Source organism: Musa acuminata, chromosome BXJ1-7 (genome assembly GCF_036884655.1).
Source record: "Musa acuminata AAA Group cultivar baxijiao chromosome BXJ1-7, Cavendish_Baxijiao_AAA, whole genome shotgun sequence".
NCBI lineage: Eukaryota > Viridiplantae > Streptophyta > Magnoliopsida > Zingiberales > Musaceae > Musa > Musa acuminata.
The window spans coordinates 36,150,957-36,173,785 of record NC_088333.1 but is presented as its reverse complement, the minus strand read 5'-3'; the positions used below and the strand labels follow the sequence as shown (position 1 = coordinate 36,173,785).

At 36.6% G+C, this 22,829-nt stretch overlaps 2 protein-coding genes and 1 long non-coding RNA gene across 10 annotated transcripts; 2 read left to right on the top strand and 1 right to left on the bottom strand.

The window, feature by feature from the left end:
* Nucleotides 1-1,449: 1,449 nt before the first annotated feature.
* On the bottom strand, nucleotides 1,450-4,664 carry LOC135680004 (uncharacterized). Its single transcript, XR_010515392.1, has 5 exons — nucleotides 4,504-4,664; nucleotides 2,355-2,426; nucleotides 2,182-2,259; nucleotides 1,989-2,079; nucleotides 1,450-1,881 (listed from the first exon to the last, which is right to left on the bottom strand). It is a non-coding gene; the product is annotated as an uncharacterized LOC135680004 (long non-coding RNA).
* Nucleotides 4,665-10,560: 5,896 nt separating this feature from the next.
* Nucleotides 10,561-11,934, top strand: LOC135679170 (RING-H2 finger protein ATL52-like). Its single transcript, XM_065192635.1, has one exon. It carries the CDS (start codon nucleotides 10,595-10,597, stop codon nucleotides 11,738-11,740), a length of 1,146 nt encoding a protein of 381 aa, XP_065048707.1. The 5' UTR covers nucleotides 10,561-10,594; the 3' UTR covers nucleotides 11,741-11,934.
* Nucleotides 11,935-15,033: 3,099 nt separating this feature from the next.
* On the top strand, nucleotides 15,034-20,931 carry LOC135584434 (probable glucan 1,3-beta-glucosidase A). 8 transcript variants are annotated; one of them, XM_065192634.1, is made up of 11 exons: nucleotides 15,034-15,239; nucleotides 15,365-15,512; nucleotides 15,594-15,700; nucleotides 15,811-15,930; nucleotides 16,841-17,023; nucleotides 17,149-17,307; nucleotides 17,494-17,663; nucleotides 17,780-17,932; nucleotides 19,378-19,475; nucleotides 19,898-20,077; nucleotides 20,575-20,931. In XM_065192634.1, the coding sequence occupies exons 1-11, from the start codon at nucleotides 15,153-15,155 to the stop codon at nucleotides 20,655-20,657; spliced, it is 1,488 nt and encodes a 495-aa protein (XP_065048706.1). In that variant the 5' UTR covers nucleotides 15,034-15,152; the 3' UTR covers nucleotides 20,658-20,931. The 8 variants fall into 8 exon arrangements, with proteins under 8 accessions (XP_065048706.1, XP_065048699.1, XP_065048704.1 ...); XM_065192627.1 differs by having other exon boundaries at nucleotides 19,123-19,475; XM_065192632.1 differs by having other exon boundaries at nucleotides 15,034-15,323; nucleotides 15,405-15,512; nucleotides 19,123-19,475.
* The last annotated feature ends 1,898 nt before the right edge of the window (nucleotides 20,932-22,829 follow it).

Sequence of the window (22,829 nt, the reverse complement as noted above, 5' to 3'; positions counted from 1 at the left end):
GCATTATTGTACAATTAATGTACTGTCATTTTATGTAATAATTTTTTTATTTTAGCAAAAATCGGTGTCTTATTTCGTATTTTTCTTCTCTAAAATTCTTATATATCATTTTCATTTAGCAAGTATGTTGAGATTTCATAATTTAATCTTATAAATATTTACATATTCTACAAGCTGATTTTACATTTAAAATTTATAATAATCTAATGATAGTGTACCAAATTTAAAATATCGAAGATATGAACTTAATTATGGATGATAAAATTCTGGATCAAATCTCATCTTCACTCTGTATTATTGTTTACACTCTTTTCCTGGCGAGGACGAGAGAATCCATGTCGCGTTGGAATCGTGTGTCTGCCTCTTGCGAAACAAGAACAGAAAGATGAGCGGAGGAGGAGCTCATGCTCAGTGCATTGGTAGAACACGTAACCTGAGCGGGGCCCGTGCTCAGAAGCCGCAGAACTCGAAACGATTGGGCTGGCCGGGGAGGCCGCCCTCCCGGCAGCCGGCGTCGCAAGCACGGGCGCACTCCTCCTTGGTGGCCGTGCCGATCGTCATGCACTGATCCTGCATGCAGGGGCAGTAGCACAGTTGGGGATCGTCGCCGGTCGCCGTGGCACGCTCCGTCGACGCTGCGACCAGCAACGCCGCGATCAGCACAACCGCCACCGTCGCCGTTGCCCTGCTGACTGCCATCCCTATCTCCTCCTTGGCTTTCTTGATCTTTGCAGGTATGAGCAGCTCAAAATGTATGCATGAGATGGGAGAGATGATAAGAACCGCATGCATGTATATAGGTTTCTGAGGAGGACTCGCCTGATATGGAACTTTTGGCCGGGAGCGAAGACCGGTTGCTTTGCGATGTGGAAGCAACTAATTTGAGGTGGGTTGAATTGTTCTAAAGCGAGGATGGATGGAATTCCGGAGCTAATTACACACCTTCATCACCTTCCTACGGATGTACGATTGGCCTTTAACCCTTTCTTTTTCCCAAATAATAATAATATTATTATTATTATTAATATTATTATTATTATTATTCCCAAATAGTGACGCAAAAAGAGCTACCAAAATTAAAACTCTCACGAAGCCAAATCAATGTAATTCTTGAATGTCAATAATATGTAGTTCTGCAAATGGCTATATTCCTACTGGCCTAATTGCCATCCCACAAACCTCTGCACCAGCAACCAGCAAAGTGTCTAAAGACACTGCACCATTGAGCCCCACTCAGACTAAATAACGCTCACATCTAAAACATCAGATGTTATTACCACCATCTTCTCGGGCAAAAAATTAATCATACTGGAGATGAAAAGGATTAACTATAGCAGAAAATAATCATCAATTAAATGGAGCTACTAAAAGGAGAAACCAACAACAGTAACAAAGAAAAAGAAATGATTTGACATCTAGATATCATCCATAAAAACGAGAAAGAGTGCGTAAAAAAAAGTCATCAATCAGAATTATAGAATCAGTGTTGATAGAACGACAGTATCCAAAACCAACCTAGACATTGTACTGACGACAATTGAATAACAGGTTCGTATCCAGAATCAACCTAGACATTGTACTAATAACAGCTAGTCTTTGTTCCAAAGTGCAATAGACAAACTGGACATGTATATGCTCGACATCGTTCACTAATGACAGTTCCAAATCATGGATTTCGCAAAACATGTCTATTCTACATAAACAACCGTCTCAAGCCCTTTCACCACGGATCCTCTGTGCCAATTGAATGTCCTTGGGCATGATCGTCACATGCTTGGCATGGATGGCACACAAGTTGGCATCCTCGAAAAGACCCACGAGGTATGCTTCAGCAGCCTCTTGCAAAGCAAGAACAGCATGACTCTGGAATCGGAGATCAGTCTGCAGAATGCATTTCTTCATAAGACATCGTGTAAATGATACAACATTTATTCTGCATGCATTTATTAGTACAGGTTACTGTTAGCTAAGTGACTGCAAAACCTGACCTAGAAGTCCTGGGTAATTTCTCTGACAAGCCTCTGGAATGGCAACTTCCTTATCAGAACCTCTGTGCTTTTCTGGTACTTACGGATCTCACTGTCATAGTACAATGCCAAACAAATCAAAATATAACTTTAATGCCCATACAGTAATTGGGTTACAGTCAATTAAGTCATCCATGTGCATAGAATAACGCACCGAAGAGCAACAGTCCCAGGTCGGAATCGATGAGGTTTTTTAACTCCACCGGTAGTTCGGGGCAGACTTATGTGCAGCCTATGACAACATAGGATTGGACTCATACACATGGAATTAAAAGACAATGAAACAGGAGCATGACATTCTGCATGTATAAACATAATTAACTAAACCTTAGTGGCAAGCTGCTTCCTTGGAGCCTTCCCTCCAGTAGACTTGCGAGCAGTTTGGTTTGTACGAGACATCTAGTACATAAACAAGTCATTCGAACCAATTTGAACCATCATGAGCACATACACACATGTAACTTAATTGTATAAAGATGGGAAAAGGCGATATTATTATAACATCTCAGAGCATCCATCACCCAGAAAGCAGAATGAGTGAGGTGGAAGGAAAAAAGAAAGACAGAATCAACCTCCCATGTAACTTCAACATGTCAGATTCGATCTCAAATCAACACTCTCTTGGACAAATGTATTTTTCCCAAATAAGATACGCTAAATTCCAAAGTCCAAACATGCATATATCACAATTTTTTTGAACAAAAATTGTGGATAGCAGAGTTGCTACTACTTTTACAACTAATCATAAAAACAAAAAAAAGTAAACAACCATAAGCCATAAGAACATCTATTGGGGTAAGCTATTTGACCTTTTTTCCAGCCATTAAGCTATGTAGAGGAAATATAACTAGCCAAACTGAAAGCCATCAATCAATTCATTGTTTCCTAACATATTCTTTTTAAACATCTTCATATGTCTTGTTCATATGCCACTTACCTTAATTGAATCCTCATCTAACCAGAATACTTATGGGTAATCTTTAGACATGACATACAATATAAGGGAAGACCTAACTTGGTAATTGGTATTAAATCTAGCTGTTTACAAATGAACATATGTATGGTTAGCCTAATTATTTTAATAACCCCAAACATTTAAGACAACAGTCTGTTTCAAAAACATTATTGCTGATATTTCTTATTTGAAGCTCACCAGCTCAAAAAAAGTAGCTCAATTTTCTCTTTATGACAAGCAAGATAGGGCAGAATTGACTTCACAATGTACTATCATAACAACTATGCTTGCCAACACCATCAACAACTAGCCAGAGGTTTACTATCAACTTCACAAACTACAATGAACTAACCATAGAAGTATAGACTTTGAGTTCATAAGATACAATAAGTAATACCTAGATATGCCTACAAGAACTCAATTACCACACCATCTATTGCATCAACAATAAATCAACAGAATCTAGAAAATTTTTGCACTATAGTTCTTATAACATAATGCCTCTTTTGATTATATATATATGTGTGTGTGTGTGTGTGTGTGTGTAGAAGTTTCAAGAAACTATGGTTCCAAAATACCACATGAACACTGCAACAACAAACAAGAAAACTAAAAAACACATTTGAACAATCAGAATAAAGATGAAAGGGGGTGCCAAGAAATCAAAAAGAAAATAAAAAAACAAATGATTGTTCTGGTACAAATTCAGTGATTGTGGCAAAAAAAAGTACAATGTTCCAAGTAAACATTAGGCATCTAATGTTTAGATGATATATCCATGGTACAATTATTTACCTCAGTAAACACAATATACACAAACATGACCCTTCTTTAACTTTCGAGGTGCAATTTTTATTCTAAGCTTATAATCAAACTAAGAATTTAAGACTATAAGAAAATAATATGTGCTGAATCAAAAGACCATGATTATTTCACAATGGTTGCAACCAAGACCTCATATTTCAGATTCCCAATGAAGCATTTATTGGAGAATCATATATTTTAAAAGCAAAACACGAAAAATAAGATTTCTAAAACAGTCGGGGATTCGTACAATAAGGGGGTGAAATATTCTAGCTGCGGCATCTGAAACATATACCTCCACATATCTGGCCTCAATGCACCATTTTGCTTTACTGTTTCATAGATTCGTAAGAACGATTTCTAGATGAAACTTCCACGTAAATACATAAAGATGCTAAGATAAATAAAACGACTAGGGTGTCAGCTTGTTGATATCATACGGAATCAAGTGAATATCTAAGAAACATTCAACTAGCCGATGACATCCGCAAAATATTCATGATTGCAGTGTAAGACGTCCATCCATGGGCAAGAATCAGAGTATCCAATCTATACAAAGAATGGTTCCCTCAAACCCTAATCTTGGAAGAAATCCCCACACACTCAGAATAATGAACCAAATCCCTCCACGACGGGGAAACAAAGAAAAGATAACGCCGTTCACCGATCGAGAACAGTAAAACAAAGATTCAAAAGGAAAATTCTGAATAGCTTTACCTCTCTTGTCGCCTCGACGAACAAAGCTCGGACTCACCGAAAACCTAGCGATGTATCAGAACATTTGAAGTTGAAGGTGAAGGCCCTACTTGAAGCCCGCCCGCCCGCCCTCGCCGACTCCCGAGGCCGGGAGTCGGCGAGATCCAACGGACGATATGAATCTTGATTTCCTTGAGATTTGCGGTCCCGTTAGTGCTAGAGCCAGATCGTGATGCTGTCTTTCTATTGGCTGGCATCGTTCGTGCGCGGATAATGAAGGTACAAAACCGTGTCCCCGTATCAAATTAGATACGTATCACATTCCTTAGTGCACTTTCATGTTGTTGTTGTCGTCTTATGGTCCATATAACAGTCACGACAAGTGGTTAGAATTGGAGTGGGCACGATTGATGCGATCAGGAGGAGCTGATTGTACGGCCGAGATGAATTTCAGGCTTCACTGTGATCCTTGCACAAGCGATCAGCGTAAAATTTTTGATGATAAAATTAATATTGAAACAGGAATAATAGAAATTCTTTTTTTTCCTTCTTTTAGGCTTCGAGGGTTGGTTTATATACCTAAGCGATCGATGGAGAAAGGCTAATGACTGATCAGGGTGGATCCATGTATCCTTCAAGAGCTTATTCATGTTGACGACTGGTTGTTACAGTTTCATATGGTTGTTACGGTCAACAAAAAAAGATGACTGCAAGGGCACTGTTTGTTTGGGCTAGCGCCTGTGGGAGATAAGTGGATGACTTATATCAGGTGACCAAAAAGGGGAAGATGAGCTTTGCCGCTAGGGATTAACGCTTCTTGCAACCAGATGATCGGAAAAGTGGGAGATGGGCTTCCCCTCCGTGGATTAATGTTCCTTATGGTCGAAATGTCGCTTTCTCGTCGTTCATCGTAAAGGGAAGGGAGACGTGTGGGTTCTTCTACTCATATTATTCCCTATAGGGCAATGTGCTATTGGGTGAATTAATAGGACAATGCTTATGTCATTATTTTTTTTATCAAATATTATTGACGATTATATGATGACATGTAAAACTTTGAATCTCATGCTAAGAGCCGGCACGATCATAATTAAGAAAAAGTATGGACTCTAGAAAAATCGAGCGGCATTGGAAACAAGATGGTTGGCTTAGTCAAGAGTATGTTTTTGTCTAAATCACCGAGGATTTTGATCTAATTTCTTTTATTTGGGACTTTCATATTAGATTTGGGTTATCGGATTTTTACGATCTCAACTACCAATCCAAAGTATGACCTAAAAATTCCGATGGATCTGTATTCAAATTCATAATAGAGAACAGCAATTTGTTGGGTTTGAGGATAGCTCATTCGACCCGATAACAAAGATGAAAAAAAAATGATTTTGTTATAATCAATTTTGGAATGTTATCACATATTAATTTTGATTGTCTAACTAATTTGACATTGCCAATTTTTTGAATGTTATAACACATCAAAGAGGGGAAAAAAATTCATCCATATGAGAGTCATAATTAGTCAAAGAAATCTCAAGGAAAGAGAAATATCAATATCTCCTGTAGTTGTCGTTGCTTGATTTCATCCCAAAGGTACAATGTTGTCTTGATAACCCTTATGGAAATTAAGTGAGGTGGTTAGAGTCGAGAAAAGTCAGGTTGAAGCGATCCCAAGGTGGTGGATGAGCGCACGAGGTCACTTCCGAGTCGGATCGAGGTGGGCCCTAGTCTCCTCAGGGTTTCGGGGTGACCTAAGGCATGTCTTGATTTCGTCGATAATCCTACATAAGATGTCAGTCAGGGTGATTTATCGACTCAATCTCTCTAATAGTAAAATTAGTATTCATGGAGTGGGAATAATAGAGTTTTTTGAGTTCGACCTCTTGTTCAAGCTTTAGGGATCGACTTTTATAGTTGGGCAATCGGCGAAGGAAGACCGACAATTGATGATGACTGGATTGTAGATCCTCTTGTGGCTTGTTTATATAAATAATCGATCTATATAGTTCCTTATGACACATCATTAGTGAAGGATGCCTATAGGGGTGTTGCTTGCCAGTCCTGATGACTGCCAGGGATGGGCAAACGATGGTCGTCTATGAAAGTCGACTAAGGAGGGGGCAAACATGCTTTATTGCTTGGGGTTTACTACTCTTGGTGCCCTATCCATATCACCTTTCCTTGAATCGCGATCTACCGAGGGCAGCAGGTTGTCGCCTTGCTATTTACCATAGGGGAAGGGTGACACAGGCTTTTTCCTACCCATGTCAACATCTTTGTGATAGCCAGTTGGCAAGTCAAGGCTAATATCAGCATATTCTCTATCATTCGTCCATGCGTAAAGGAAGAATATAAAACGAAAATCCTAAATTTTCCAAAAATGTGTCCATTGTCGTATGAAGATTGGTGCACAAAAACCCACGAAACTGAGAACCAAATGTGAGATAGTTGTGTTACCTAAGAAAATCATATATCCATGAATTTCTACAGATCTGTGGGAGAGGATGAAAGAGGTCAAGCGTTCTCCTTTCTAGCTGTGATCCACACGATAGGGGCTATGAAGACGCTTCTTGAATCATTGCCTAAATCTCTATTTCTACTATGTAAGGAGGAGAGGGAGAGAGAGGAGAATAGGAGGTGGCAACCAAGAAGCCTAGCTTATGGCCCTTTGGTTCTCTCCTATTTTGTAAAGACCTCTTATCAACTTAGCCCTAATGGATACTATCATATTGGATATTGGATCTCCATCCAACTACCCAAACTTCTTAAATTAGTAGATCTCTATCTATTAATCTCTCATTAACTCTTATTAGATCTTATACATATGATACAATAATTTAGAGAGATACAATAATTCAAATGTTTATTGGATATCAAATAAGATAGGGATTTCGGCGGATATCTTATATCCGAACCTCTACTCATCACAACACGTATTATATGTGTATGAACCTCTAGGCCCAATATCGAGCTGGCACTGAATCATATCTATCAGAACTCCTTCTGATTCAGTAAATTATTATCTCTATAATAATTCACTAGACTCATCGACTACGGATGTACTAGGCCACTATGTCGTAGTCCTTAGATTATACAAGGAAATTCAATCCAGTTGACTTGTATGCCATTGGCCAAGGATTTGTTTGAGCAGGAATACATGAGATATTTCTCTTATGATACCGAGAGCAGATGATTCTCTATCAACACTCAATAGTACTCAAGGTTGGCTGCTACTTTCGATGATCGATTGTACTAGATTTGAAACTTTCAATCATATAAGTCTAGTATTAAATAGTAGAGTACGCATACAGGACATCATTAGTGTCTCAAGTGTAAGAACCAGGTACATCATTTGAATGATAGAATCACTATCTAACAATGAGGTATCATCAATCATCCAGCATTCCATGAGCAGATCAAACAAGTGAACTTATTCTCTAATTAACACATGTACTGTAGCCCTAGTGTCCCCACGCGAGCAGCTATGAGACAAGCTACCTCAATCATATGGACAAGTATACAATACACCAGTCTGTCCGATTATCTCAATGTCCCTCTCGAGTAACCTATGACCGAGATTATTTAGGGTTTATGTTTAAAAACGAATCGATCTTATTATCATAATTTCATTACGATCTGATTCTCATTGCACAAATTTATGATGTATATTCATGCAATAAGTAATATAAAATGATAAATTATCAAATAATATAATAAACAAAAAGATTATGTGTCATGTCACACGTGTCATCACTCATGTGATTGGCTTGCAAGACAACTATGATTAGCACACTATGCCTAATATACGGTCTATAAGATATTAGATAGATGATGGACTGTAGTTACACAATAATTGAGGATCGATAGATTCAATGGATTGGATCCCTTGTATCATCTAGGGACTATGGTGCAGTGGCATAGTATGTCCATAGTCGATGAGTCGAGTGAATTAATGTGAAGATAATAATTCACTGAATCAAAAGAAGTTCTGACAAATATGACTCGCGGCAAACTTGATATTGGACCTATAAGGTCACACATATGGTAGGTGTTGCAACAAGTAGAGGCTCAAATATGAGATATCCGTTGAAGCTCTTATCTTATTGGATATCCAATAAGCTCCTAAATTTTTAGACCTTTTGAGTGAGACCCAATAAGAGTAAATATAGATTATATATATATATATATATATATATATATATATATATATATATATATATATATATATATATATATATATATATATATATATATATATATATATATATATATATATATTAATCTTAGAGGCTTGGGTGATTGGATAGATATCCAGTACCTAATATGACATGATCCATTAGGGTTAAGTTGTAGAAACCTCTATAAATAGGAGGGCTCGAAAGGTGGCATAAGCTAGTCATCTCCTAGTTGCCCCTCCTATTCTCCTCCCTCTCCTTTCTCCCTTAGCCAAAGCCCTAGTTTAGGGTATGTGGATAGCAAGAAGGGTCGGCCCCTTCTTGATCATATGGTGCATGTAGAGAGAAAGATCATACAGCGATTTAAGGAGTGTCTTTGTCGTATCTACCATATCGATCACCGCTAAATAGGAGAACAGTTGACCTCTTTCATCCGCTTCTACAGATCTGAAATTTTTCAGGAATATACGATCTCCCTTTATACCTAGGCAATTGGCGAAGAAAGATCTATGGCTAATGGGGACTAGCTCGTACATCCCCTTATAGCTTATTTATGTGAACAGTCGATCAATAGAATTCTCGGTGGCACCTATAGGAGTATACCAAAAGTATTAAAAAGAAATTTGATTCTTCTTATATAATCTAGTCAGTTCTATACATAAAAATAATTTATATAATATTTGTTTTATAATCATGGTCATCAGATATAATATACTAAATATTTTCTTTACAGTATAGTTGGCACTTTGTTATATTCGAAGTTAATTAGAATGTATACGTTAAGTCTCAATTGGGTTTTCCTGGGTTTAGCTTATCCAAGTTGGAGTGTGATGTTCCCATCATCAAATCTTTGTTTGCTTAAAGAAAAGGTTTAGAGTGCTATTGATACATCTGTCTAAGATGAACGCATTGATACTTAAATCATAGGTGGGTGCATTGTAAGCATATGGATGCTTTGAACCATTTTGACGCATTAGCCACCTTGATGTCTATGTCTTAGATAAAAATATTATATCTAAGAAGATTTTTTATCCAATCAAGAAATATTATATACTTTGTGCTTGACGAATATATCATAGAGATGCCTTACTTGATTGTGATAAATGAGATATTTTGATAGTAATATCCTAAGTAAGCATATAATATGTAATGAGATGTCTTTGGAGCATTAAGTGTTTTAATTTTTTTTATTTTGGATGGACATATAGTGTATAAAGAGAGATACTTTGTGCCAAGTTGGATGCTCCATAATAATATATTGTATTCAGAGGTGATATAGGCACAAATATATTTTTTGAATATTAATTTTTATATAAGTGAAAGGATACTTTGGTAGTAAAGAGTTATGATAAGTATATAATTTTGCCATGTCCAATCAACTAACTTCTAATACGTATATATGTGTGTCTACACAAAATACGTAATCAAATAAAGCGTTTAATAACAATACATTGGTCCCATGTGGGCTCCATGCTTGTCTCCAATAACAAGAAAGGTAGGTCACTCAGGTGAGAATGATAAACCACGAATTGTCGAAAAGGAAAAATACAAAATGCTGACGTGGTAAATCGTATGTACCCATGAATTTACTCTGCGAATCGCTGCCTCCATTTTGTGTGTCCCACCTCAAACCCAAATCCCTACAGAATATGACCCACAGTTTTGGTGGCCGCCCACCTCATGTGACGTAGGCGAGATGTGGCCCATCTTTGTCAGCGGTTCGGTCAGGCGGGTTAGTGCGGAATGTTGACGAAACGTGGCCCACTTAGTCCACCGACGTCACCGAACGCCGGCAAATGCACGTAGAGGACGCCACGTGTCAGTAGTGGGTAATCTGACACTAACGTTGACTTTACCAAGCAAAAACAGACGACTTCCTGTGCAACCCCCCACCCTGTCTCTGTCTCTGTCTCTCACGGGACTGTACGGAAGCTCTCCTTCCGATGGCACTCTACCGTCGGATCCTATCCAAGGAGCCCCACAGGCACGACGACGACGAGGGCAGCGCCAGCATCGTCCGTCATCCCGCTACTCTTCCTCCTTGTTGTCCTCCGACACCTCCTCCCTCCCCTCTACCTCCTCTATACACCGATGACCAACACGACCGTCGGCTCGCCAACCTCCTAATGATCGGCGCCGCTGTTTTTGCCGCTGTTCTCCTCCTCTCTATCACATACTACGCCGTCCTCCGCCGTCGCCGCTGCCGCTTCCCCCTCCGCGTCGCCGCCACGGGCCCGGCGTCCATAGGTGACGACGACGATGACGGTTTTGTTGGCGACGGGGAGCCGTTCCACCATGTCTGGTACATTCGGACGGTGGGCCTCGACGAGTCCACCATCGGTTCCATCGCGGTGGAGGAATACCGGGCCAGTGATGGCATCCTCGACGGCGTCTCCGACTGCTCCGTGTGCCTCAGCGAGTTCCACGACGGTGAGCGCGTCCGCTTGCTCCCCAGGTGTGGCCACGCGTTCCACGTCTCCTGCATCGACACCTGGCTCCGTGCCCACGTTAATTGCCCCCTTTGTCGGGTTCGCATCGTCGACCCCAACGGTGAACCCTCGCCCCCCGCAGCCGCCGTCGCCCTCGCAGTTTCTATCACTGCCTCCGGTGGTTCGGTGGACTTGGACTCCGCCTTCCCTGCTGCTGACGAGACTGCCATTATAACGATCCAACCTCTGGAGGAGCAGCAAAACGGAGGAGGAACGGAGAGCACTGTTGCAATTAGGATTCCGATCTACCATACGGAAGCGTTCGATCTGCCGCCTGAAAGTTCCGGATCGCGAGGGCAAAGCGATGTTGGGGCGTTCGGATTGCAGCCGGTTCGGCGATCCTTTTCAATGGACACTCCATTGATGAATTCTATCCTCGGCAGAGTCAAACCGGAAGAGAGCATCATTGATGAGGAAGGGAAAGACGCGACCTTTGAGGAAGAGAGTTCTCCAAAGAACAGGGTAAAGCACTGGAATTCCTCCGAAGGGGCTATGGATAAGGGACATTCCGACATAGAAAGATCGCTATCTAGCAGCGGAAGAGGGTTCCTCTTCTCAAAATATGGGCAGATTGCCAGAATCCATAGCATGCCTATGTAGCATTTGATCTGTTGTGGGTTGAGTTGGTAGCATCTGCGGATCTTTTAATACCATGAGTGGTGTCAGGCAATTCTGGAGCTGCTGATTTCTGTTTGTATGATCAATGGATCATGAGGGAGCTCAAAAGTGAACTTCCTCACCTGAGGACTCAGATTTGCAGTAATGGAAATAAGTCCATCTTTGTTTTTGAATCAGTCAGATGCATCGATGCTTCTATATGATCATTGAAGGTGGTAGAGGAAACTTGGGTTTGCTTCTCTAGCCTACCTTTGCTTGCTTATTTGGTTTTCTCTTGTTATTCCTTTTCTAAATGCACATTGTGATTGTGATACAAATCTGATAGGTTTTGTAGGCAATTGAAACGAACACTTCGTGCGCATTGTGTCGCACCTCACGGAAACAAATGGTTTTACTTATCAACCATTTAGTGCTCAACAGTCTGAATATATATTAGCAAAAAATGAAGCTCACAAATTCTCTTTTTTGGGTGGATCAAAGTGGTGAAGGATTAATGGAATAACCCTTGGTTCTTTAACTTTCATTATTTTGAAAATTGGTGAATGAGACTACAATTTTCATTCTTTGTTGGGTTGGCACTGTCTTCGGCCCCCATTTCATCTACGTCGCCTCCTTAATCTTTGTTATAATGCTTCGACTTGAATTTCCATGAAAAAAACTTTTAATTCTTTTCTCGACAAGCATAATGGTTGATTTAGCTAATGTGGTGCCATTTGGTTTATGTTAGTTTAAACAACCTGATTAGGTGATGGAATTCAGTATGCACCACAAGCGAGCATTCTCGATGTGTTACATGAATACATCAGGTTCTACAACATGCTATGTGTTTCTCTTCGAATCGATTCTATTTAATTATTCAGTTGTACTTGTAGTTTACTTCTCATCTATCTGTGCCTAGTGATACATACTGAGTATCTATTAGATGCGTATTGGTTCCGTTTTTGCTGCTAAGTTGGATGTTGTAAAACATTATACTGCAAAATTGCATTGCCTATAAACTAGATTATATGAGGAAGTCTAAATCTATCCTGCCTTGACAGAATACCTGAAATGTTAGTTGGTTCTTCTATTTAAATGTGTGCATCGTTTCTCAAGGAACTCATTTTAATTCTTTCGATATGAACATGCCTCCAATTCCTACTTTTAGAGAGTATGTTTCTGTTCCAGATGATTCATTGCCGAATACAATCATATTTACAGTACTTCTTTGCAGTACCTGCAAACTTGAGTTACTCCACAGGCTTCAATTCAGTGTTCACAGATGTGTGATACCGAGTGCAGGTCGATACTAAAGAAGACAAAAAAAACATATAATGAGTTATATATATGATGCATAAATCACCTTTACTTGACATGTCGTCTCTGTGGTGATAAAAGCAGCCAGTGAAAGGTATATGCAGAGTTCATATTTATTTAAGAAAGGTAACTTCTTTATTCTTCTCAATTTGATGAGAACTCTTAGCAGTGCAAGATTGACATATGATTTTATTGTGTTCTTCAATGTCTTTTGTGTCTCCCCTTGCATGAATTGCTAGCTGAGACTCTGCATAATCTGCTTAGACTTTGATGGTTAGAGGCTCTTAAATGCCTTCTATGAGCATTCTGATATATGTTGCACATATGTAGGACACTTTTGGAAGCATTTGAAGACATAATGATACAAGCAAAACATTTATACTTACACTAATATATGTTTCACTCGTATAAAATATTAGTAATATATGTGTCCTTTGGTCTTCTTATTGGTTTGGCATGCATTTCAAGTGAATGACTGTTATTCTTGCAACCTATGTATATGATGATAGTAAATTGCTTAGATTGTACATATAATATCTTCATATGTTAAATGCCTATATTCTTATGTCTGTTTCCAAGCTTCATGGTGATTCAATTCAGATCATGTAGATGAGGTAAAAATCAATTTATTGCAGAAGATCATAGTATTTAAGATCATAGTATTCATAGTATCAAAAAAATACTTTCAAAATTGTGGAGAATCATTAGGAAGATAAGACATTGATTACATAATTAGTCGGATCAGGATAGAAATTCCTTCAGCATTCTCTTCGTCAAAATAAGATAATTTATATTCAATTTATTTTCTTATTTATGCTTTATATTTTTTTATAACATTATTTAGTTATATGTTAATTAATTAAAGCGGTCCACAAGGAATCCCAAGATGTTGATCCACAGCAACCTGCAGCCAAGCATTGCAATCCGTAGTGGGAAACACATTCTTATCAGCATCTCACATGACAACGTGATCATGTCCCCTCCTTGGGAATCTCTCTACCCCAACAGGGCAGTGTGGGTGAGCTCAAAGGTGAAGTGAAGTCAATGCGATGGATGGACACACTTGTTGATGCTTATTTCGAATCAATTCATGTTTGATTCCGATGAACTTTAGATAATATAATCTATCCGTGTTTTTACAGATTTATCCTTGCAAATTAGAGAAATAACACACATATATATTTCAAACATAATGATTCTTCAAGCATATATATGCTCTTTTGATCTTTCATTAATATTGACCCAAAAACTCAAATTACCATGGATAATCATGATTATAAAAAAAAATAATATTAATTTTAAAGAGTGAATTAAAAAAATATATATTTTTAAAAATTTCTCTAAAGCATCTCTAATTACATAAAAAAATATTTTAACCCTGCACCATCACTTTATGCCACCCCTACATCATCATTGTCACCTTGCATCGCGCTTGCACCAAGTCTGTTATCATCCTTGTGTCATATCTATCACATCATATCTACTCTTATTCGTCTTGCCCTCTTGCAAGAAAGGAGGGGGCACATAGCGACAGATTTCACCACTCTCGTCGCTCTCATGCAAGCAAGAAGGAGGCATAGCAATGGTGGAGGTTCTATCTCCGAAGGGAAGAGCAGTGAAAAAATTTGTGAAAACTTTGAAATTAAGAGTGTTATGTAGAAAACTTTTAAAGAGTTTTTTCTACAAATTTATCTAATTTTAAATATACAAAAATATAATAATAATAATAATAATAATAATAATAAAATTATAAGTCTTAATTAAATCGATTAAATATCATATTTATGAGATATGATGTAGTTTTATGCTAGCCATCAATGACCTAACGTAATTTTCTATCATTTTTACTCAGATTTGGGATCAACATTTACGATATTAAAATTTTAAATATATAAAATATAAATATCTAAAATATTTTTCATGACCTTATTATCATCGTCCCAATCAACCAAGGATATTAATAGTGATTGGAGTTCATTGGTAAAGATGATAAAACTGACGGAGATTAAGTACAAAGTTCTTCCTAAAAGACGATGTGCTTTCCAAAGATGATTCCTTCCATCGCTTTATTCACTGCCTCACGCCGCTCCGCACAAAGATGAGAAGAGATAGATGGAGGGGGGGAAGCGAGGAAACCACGAAAGGAAGCTCCTTTGACAGCTTTTGGTTGGTAATGGCCCGTCAGGTAGGGGTTCTGTGAAGCCATCAAGATAATGCCCTAAAAATTACATGCTTACAGAGCTCCGTTTGGCATAAACTTGAGCTCAAGGCAGGTATCCACAAAATTCCTCCACCTTCCTTCTCATCCAGGGGTCCAAGAAGTCTTCTTTAAGAGCTCTGTGGTCTCCAGTTGGGCCACGTCTTCTGATCACCACAATGGAGGTGATTCACTGTAGCGTGCTTGCATCTGGTTTCTTGATGGTCTTGCTTCTTCTGTTCCGATTGTCGCATTCATCAGGTAAAGGCCTTGCCTTTCTGCCATGTCTCGTGTGCCTGCCGCTTTGGTGCTCTGTTTCTTATGATTGTGCTTGGGTTTTAGTTGATGGTTTCTCGAAGGTGAGGGGTGTCAACTTGGGCGGGTGGCTGGTGGTGGAGGGATGGATCAAGCCTTCACTGTTTGATGGAATTCCCAACGGGGACATGCTTGTGGGTTTCTGTGCTATTAGCGCCTGCGGCGATTGGTTCTCTTAGTGGCTCTGTCGATGTCGTTGGTTTCATCTTTTTCTTTTGGTTTTGGTGGCGATGATTGTGTGCAGGATGGAACCCAAGTGCAACTGAAATCAGTGGCCCTGCAGAAGTACGTCAGTGCAGCCGACGGAGGAGGCGGAAATGTGACTATCGACAGAGACGTCGCATCATCATGGGAGACCTTCAAGGTGCTCTCTGTTCTCGAGTTAGTATAGAATTTCTCAGAATGGATGCCATGTCTTCCCTTTCTTTGTTGCCTTTTGGTGTCTGATCTGGCTAACTGGAAACTCATGGTGTTAACAAGATAAGTATCGCTAAAAGTTAAAACATACTTTATTTGTTAAAAATCTTTTGTAGCTAAGATTCCCTAAGAAGATAAATTTTGACACAATATTTGAATGAAAGCTCAACTTTACAGATAATAGTTATTGTTTGCTGATGGCGATGAGACAGATGTTTGAGGTTTTAACCTTGCATATCTATGGACGGTTAGCTTTTTAAACCAAGTGCTGAAGCTTTTTAAATATGCTATCCAAACATTATTTTAGACTATGCAAGGTTTGAGACATCAATGATTAAATCTATATGTCACTTACACCATGCAGCTCAGGCACACTATTTGCTGGTGGAAAAAGACATTAAGAATTGGCCTAGACATTGTACAAAATATCTAAGCAGTGGCTGTTCTATGCTGGTGCAAAATTCTATTCATGAAACTAGAGGATATAGTAATTGTACAAGTTGAATTATTTAGCATAAAATCTCAGGCAAGGACCACACAACTCGGTCTCAGCCACAAAGAGGCAAGCATTACTTGAACATAATGGGGCATGGATATGCAAATTGTGCCATCACAGAAGGGTTGACATCTTGTCAATTGGGCATATCTATTGTGGCACTTATTGCTAGTCAGTTAATGGTTTTTGTTTCTAATTTTCTTAATAAGAATATCAGTAAATTTAGTTTAGTATTTCTTAGATCTAAATTTTTTCACTGTTTGCAACTATCCTGTGATCTTAGTTTGCCAAATTGTTCATTAGTTAGAAAATTTTTGGTCCTAACATGATAGCTACTCTGACTGAAGATGCTTTCCACCAGCTATGGCGAGTATCTGAAGTAGAATTTCAATTTAGTTGCTTTGGAGGTCAATTTTTAACATCAAATAATGGAGGAAGTTCAATTTCCGCAACAGCAGATTCACCAGCCATGAATGAGACCTTTTACATCGAAAGAAATAATACAAAGATTCACATCAAGCTTTTAAATGGTAACTATGTACAGGTATTGTTTGTGGCTCTTAATCACAAATTGCATTAACATGCTGGTGTTGTCAATTATTTTTGGTGGAATATTTCAAAAAGAATAGAAAAAGGTTAAATATCTCGAATTTGTAAAATCTCTTTTAGGCAACAGTGAATAACCAGCTCAATGTGAATCATCAAGGTGATCTAGGATGGGATGATAATGAAGCAACATTTGAAATGACAGTTGTTGCCAACAACTTGCATGGAGATTTTCAGCTTGCTAATGGATTTGGACACGAAAAAGCTCAAGAGGTCCTGACGGTAAGAGTGAGACATTTTTTGCTCGATTGACCATATCAAAGTCTTTATTGTTATTCCTTATCTATGCGGTAGGCTTTCATATTGCCTCCTATAAGTGTTGTTCGAGATGTCTTTTTTTCATCCATATTGATTTGAAGTATTTACTTGCTGCTTCTTGCAAACAAACTATTGTAATCTGATGTCCAGAACCACAGAAACAACTTCATTACTGCTGAAGATTTTGCTTTCCTATCTCGGCATGGTATCAATACTGTTAGAATTCCTGTTGGATGGTGGATTGCAAAAGATCCTGAGCCACCAGCTCCTTTCATTGGAGGATCCTTAGCAGCTCTGGACAGAGCATTTTCATGGGCAAAGTACTACTGTTTTTTTGCTCTTCTTTGCGACAACTAAGTGATTATCTCATTAAAACTTCTGTGCTGCTCTACAATTTTCCAAAGTATGAAGATTATGATTGTTACTTTAAATGCAGGACTCATGACCTGAAATGCATCATTGATCTTCATGCTGCACCTGGTTCTCAGAATGGGATGGAACATAGTGCCAGTCGAGATGGTTCGGTAGATTGGCCAACACCAGATTACATCTCACAAACACTGGATGTGATCGACTTCCTGTCAGCAAGGTACATGGTTCTTTCTTGGTTGATAATTAATTGACATCTGAAACTGGAAAAATAAAGGTGCTATGGTTTCTTTAATGCCTTGGAAGTTCATGCATCCTGAAGCGAATATTACTAATTACTTATGTTGAGTAGTTGCTTAAGAGAATCTACACAAAGTCTAGAAGCTCACTGAAGTGAACACTCAGATAATGTATTTGTGAAATCTTTTGATATACACAACAGTTCTTTCCTTTTGATTATATGAAGTACCTAATATCCCCTACTATGCTCTCAATTGAAAAACAGCACTACCATGTTGATAAGCATCTCTAGAGACTCACTAACTATAAAATACTCATATCTAAAGCCACTAGAAGCCAAATTACGGGAATAATAAACTACAGATCGTCAGATATCAAAGAGTCCACTTCTAGTTCTATTGTACTGTTAATGTTTGACATCTCTAATTAAAGATATTTTGAAGTCTCCAACTTATGCATATATATTTAACACAGATGTGTATCCAACATTATTGATGATGACGGAAGCTAAATTCCGATGATAATGGTGGACATTTAAACTGAATAATGGATGTCACCATTGTCCATGTTGAGCTGGAAGTTCAAGAGACATGCCTAGAGAACAGGAATAAGTAATTTTTCTCCTTTTGGTCCAACTGTGATCATGTCATTCTACAGGCCAGTTACTAATATTATAAAGGAATTGTTCCATCAGTCAGGAGTTCTCAAGAAAGTTCTCCTCATTAAGATACAATTAATCCTTCAAAGGAACCTAAACCACTTCCTCAACATATATTTGTTGGTCTGAAAATGCTCTATCAAGAACGTTTTTACTATATAATAATCTACTTGGATATTTTCCATGACATACTCATGTCATGCCTGTGAAGCATAAGATTTTGTGTTGCTACCATTCTGCTTTTCTGATTGAAAAAAACTACATTTTATCCTTCTCATGAAGTTTAAAATTTCAAATTGAGATAACTGTTGATTCAAACTTCTTGTTTACGACATTTTGTTTCCTTGCATCAGTAATGTAAAGAAATCACTGAGCTAGTAAAAGATTTTCATTTTGAATAAGTTCGGGTGCCAAAGAAATATCAATTAAATTAGGAGACATTAACAAAATGCAGATTAGAAAACCAGTCCTATGGCTGATATCAATGTTACATTTGGTTCCGCCATTTCCAGGTATGCAAATCATCCTGCTCTGTTAGGGATTGAACTTTTAAATGAGCCTTCTGCAGCTGCAGTTCCATTTGATGTTTTAGTTTCTTATTACACAAGAGGGTATCATATTGTTCGGAACTACTCTTCAACAGTTTATGTTATAGTCTGTCAAAGAATAGGAAATGCAGATCCGATGGAGCTTTATCAGGCAAATATTGGAGTTTCAAATATTGTTGTTGACTTGCACTATTATAATCTCTTTGATCCATATTTTAGCAACATGGACGCAACAGAGAATATTCAATACATATATGACAAGAGAGTGCCACAATTGCAGTCGCTGAACAGTGCAAATGGACCTCTTGTCTACGTTGGTAAGCTTTTCTGGTTCATGCTTTTATATCTAAGACTGCAGTATAATATTCTATGGAAGATGTCAATTATACTTTTGAGTCAACTGAGTTTTAGGAAACTAAAAATCTTAACATTTATATAATCCTGAATGTATGTGCCTTCCTTTTATCTGAGCATTATCAATTACTAAAATTCTGCTTGATGCCTCACACCATGATTACATCTATATGCATTACCAGTTTGTTTTGCTCTCCAATGCCATAGTACTGTATGAATCTCCATTATTTGGTGCTTTACTATTGTACTCAGGACAATGCTCATGTTCTTATCTTTTTCTCCTCTGCTATGCAAAAAATTAATTCTTTGCAGAAATGACATCTTTTAGCCGGCTTGCGTTTTGAGAAGTTATACCTAATATACATACATGATGTGCATCATCCAGGTGAGTGGGTAAATGAATGGAATGTGACAAATGCCTCGCAGTCCCAATATCAGATGTTTGGTATGGCTCAATTAGATGCCTTTGATGATGCTTCTTTTGGTTGGTCTTACTGGACACTGAAGAATGACAGAATGCATTGGGATTTTGAGTGGAATATCAAAAACCATTATCTTCTTTTCGGTAGGTACACATCTCATTCTGATTGCTGTTTCAGCATTCATATATTTGTGTTTGTTCATTTGAAACATCCAGATCTTCTGGCATTCATATTCCGACTTTGTTATAAGAACATGTACCACATAAAACCTATTTGCTGTCTCATGAATACAAACCTCGGTTACACTAAAATGCTACCGAAACTAATTACAGTCAGAAATTTCTAAGAACAATTTTACTTTTTTAGATGTTTCATTTTGGAGCTTGAGAAGAAAGCTCATATTCTGCTTAGGAAGTCTTGCAGTAGTTTTCTATTTTCAGAATTCCACTAATACCTTCCTCCAGTTGTGAATGAACAAACAACATTGATGGAATAGCATATAAGAAAAATAATTTTCTACTTCAACTGTCCATATGCTTGTTTAATTAAGAAAGCTCGTTGAATAAAAATTATAAATGCTCACTTATACTTCCCCTGATACTAGTAGAACCAGTTCTAACATTATCAAATCATTTTGCAGGAAGTTCATCAATCAAAAAGCCAAATAGTCTTCTGTTCCTTTCATTGGTATGTGCAGTAACGTTATTGAACTATCTCGTATAGCAGATTAATTCTGTGAGCAAAGTTGGGAGACCCAACAGAAGATATGCCCCTTTGGGAGAATCTCTTGTAATTTTAGGATTATTATTATTATTATTATTATTATTATTATTAGTATTTCTTCTATCAACAACATTACTCCATTGCCCATTGAACATTCTTCAAATATTTTATTTTTTTTGAGTTTTCATTTTCAATATTTTTTTGGTTTTGCAAATGCAAAGTGCTGAAGATGGGATTCCATCCATTATCAAAGGTCAAAGTTTTAGTAGCTTAACTGACATCTTCAAATATTACTTACATGTTTGTCTCATTAGAACGGGAAACTTAGTCTCTTTTTAACGGGAAAAAAAAAAAGGCTTTTTGATTCAATGATAAGTGAGTCTTTCATACCAAACTCTCAACGTTTGATATGTAAATATGATATATTGCCATCAATTGTAAGATGAGATTTCAAATTTTCAATCTTTGAGAGGTAAATTTAGCACATGATTATCACACTAATATTAATGGTGTAACAAAAAAAAATTAATTAGAAATAAAAGTAAGTGCAAATAGGAAACATCCAAAGTGTGAAGTTAATTTTTGGTCAATTTCTTCGCGCAACACTAAACACTTATAGGATACGGCTAATCGTATATTATCTCATATAATTATTTATCTTTAGTATCTCTATTCTTATATTTTTTAAAATTATATTGAGATTTTTATATTTATAAAAATAAATTATTATTATTATTATTATTATTATTATTATTAGAAAGTAAACGTATGTAGTCAAGTCATTTTAGTAAAAGTCGAGATTGCTTTCGTCCGAATAAAAAAAAGCTTGCATGTAAAAATGAATAAGAGATTACTATTTATAAACTAAGAAAATAAATATTTTTTATATTTATTATCATAATTTAATATTTTTAGGACTATGTATATTTTACAATAACATAAAAGACATCATTTTCTAAGTCAATTATATTAACTCAGAAGATATTATATTTTGAGTTTTTACAAATTATCTAGTAAGATGTGTGAGTGATAGAGAGATCCGATGGCACTACGTGCATAGACAAAAGATATGGAAAAGGAAAAAAAAGAAAAGAAAAGATGAGAATAAAAATATACTTAAAGGGTAGAGAATAATAAACTAATATTTTAATTTTTTTTAAACGAATTATAAATAATAAAAGAATTGTAAATAGTAAGATTAAATTTTGAGTAAAAAAGATAATCCGGAAAAGTGGGAATAATCAATGACAGGTTATCGGAAAAAAAAAGCCTTTGCTTTTCTCCGTTGGTATCCTATATTTAGGTTTTATCAACGGATACTTTTTTTTTTTATTTTGATTCCAATAATATCTTTAAACTAGATTGTTTATGATTGATCTGTGAATCGATTTAGTTTATATCAGATAGATTTGAGTTAGATTACTTTATATGGATCCCTTGTATTCAAGTTACATTTAGGTTTTAATTGAGTTATACTCGTTTACCTAATATATAACAATATATTAATTTTTATATAAACTAATTTAAAATTTTATTATAAAATAAAATTAATAAATTTTTTTGTTAGCATCAAATTATAATAGAATTCTCACAGGTTTGATCATTAATTATCCTTAAAAAAAATATTACTATTAAAATAAGTTAATTAATCGAAGGTAACTTATTTCAATTTTTAGTGTAACTAAATTAATATATAAAAGAGAAATTATGAAATATAGGATTTTGTGATTAGTTTTATGTTGAATTTAAGATAAATTTATATAAAAATTAATATGTTTTAAACATGTGATGTGAATGAGTGGAACTTTGATTGTAAATCAATCGAGTTAATATAAAAATATATTTTTTGGATAATTATATATATTTAATATTTATAGGATAACTTGAGCTTTTTAGTTTTATGATAAATCTAGAAAAATTAATAAATTTTTTAATATGTTATGTGAAAGAGTATAACCTAAGTATGACGCGAGTATAATTTGAGTGTAATAATTTTTATAGATAATTTAATATAATTTTATATGAAAATTGATATATTTTAGGATAATTGATTTTTTTTAGTTTTATGATAAATTTAAGATATTTTTTATAAAAAAAAATAGATATTTTTTAATATATTTTGTAAATAAGTATAATCCAAATGTAATGACTTTTATAGATAAACTAGGAGTA

Bases quoted from the DNA above. Each gene is read 5' to 3' on its own strand.
- LOC135679170 (XM_065192635.1), top strand. From the start codon at position 10,595: ATGGCACTCTACCGTCGGATCCTATCCAAGGAGCCCCACAGGCACGAC.
- LOC135584434 (XM_065192627.1), top strand. From the start codon at position 15,153: ATGAGAAGAGATAGATGGAGGGGGGGAAGCGAGGAAACCACGAAAGGA. The intron at 15,701-15,810 runs GTGGGTTTCTGT...GATTGTGTGCAG, and splicing joins TTCCCAACGGGGACATGCTT to GATGGAACCCAAGTGCAACT. The intron at 20,078-20,574 runs GTAGGTACACAT...ATCATTTTGCAG, and splicing joins AAACCATTATCTTCTTTTCG to GAAGTTCATCAATCAAAAAG.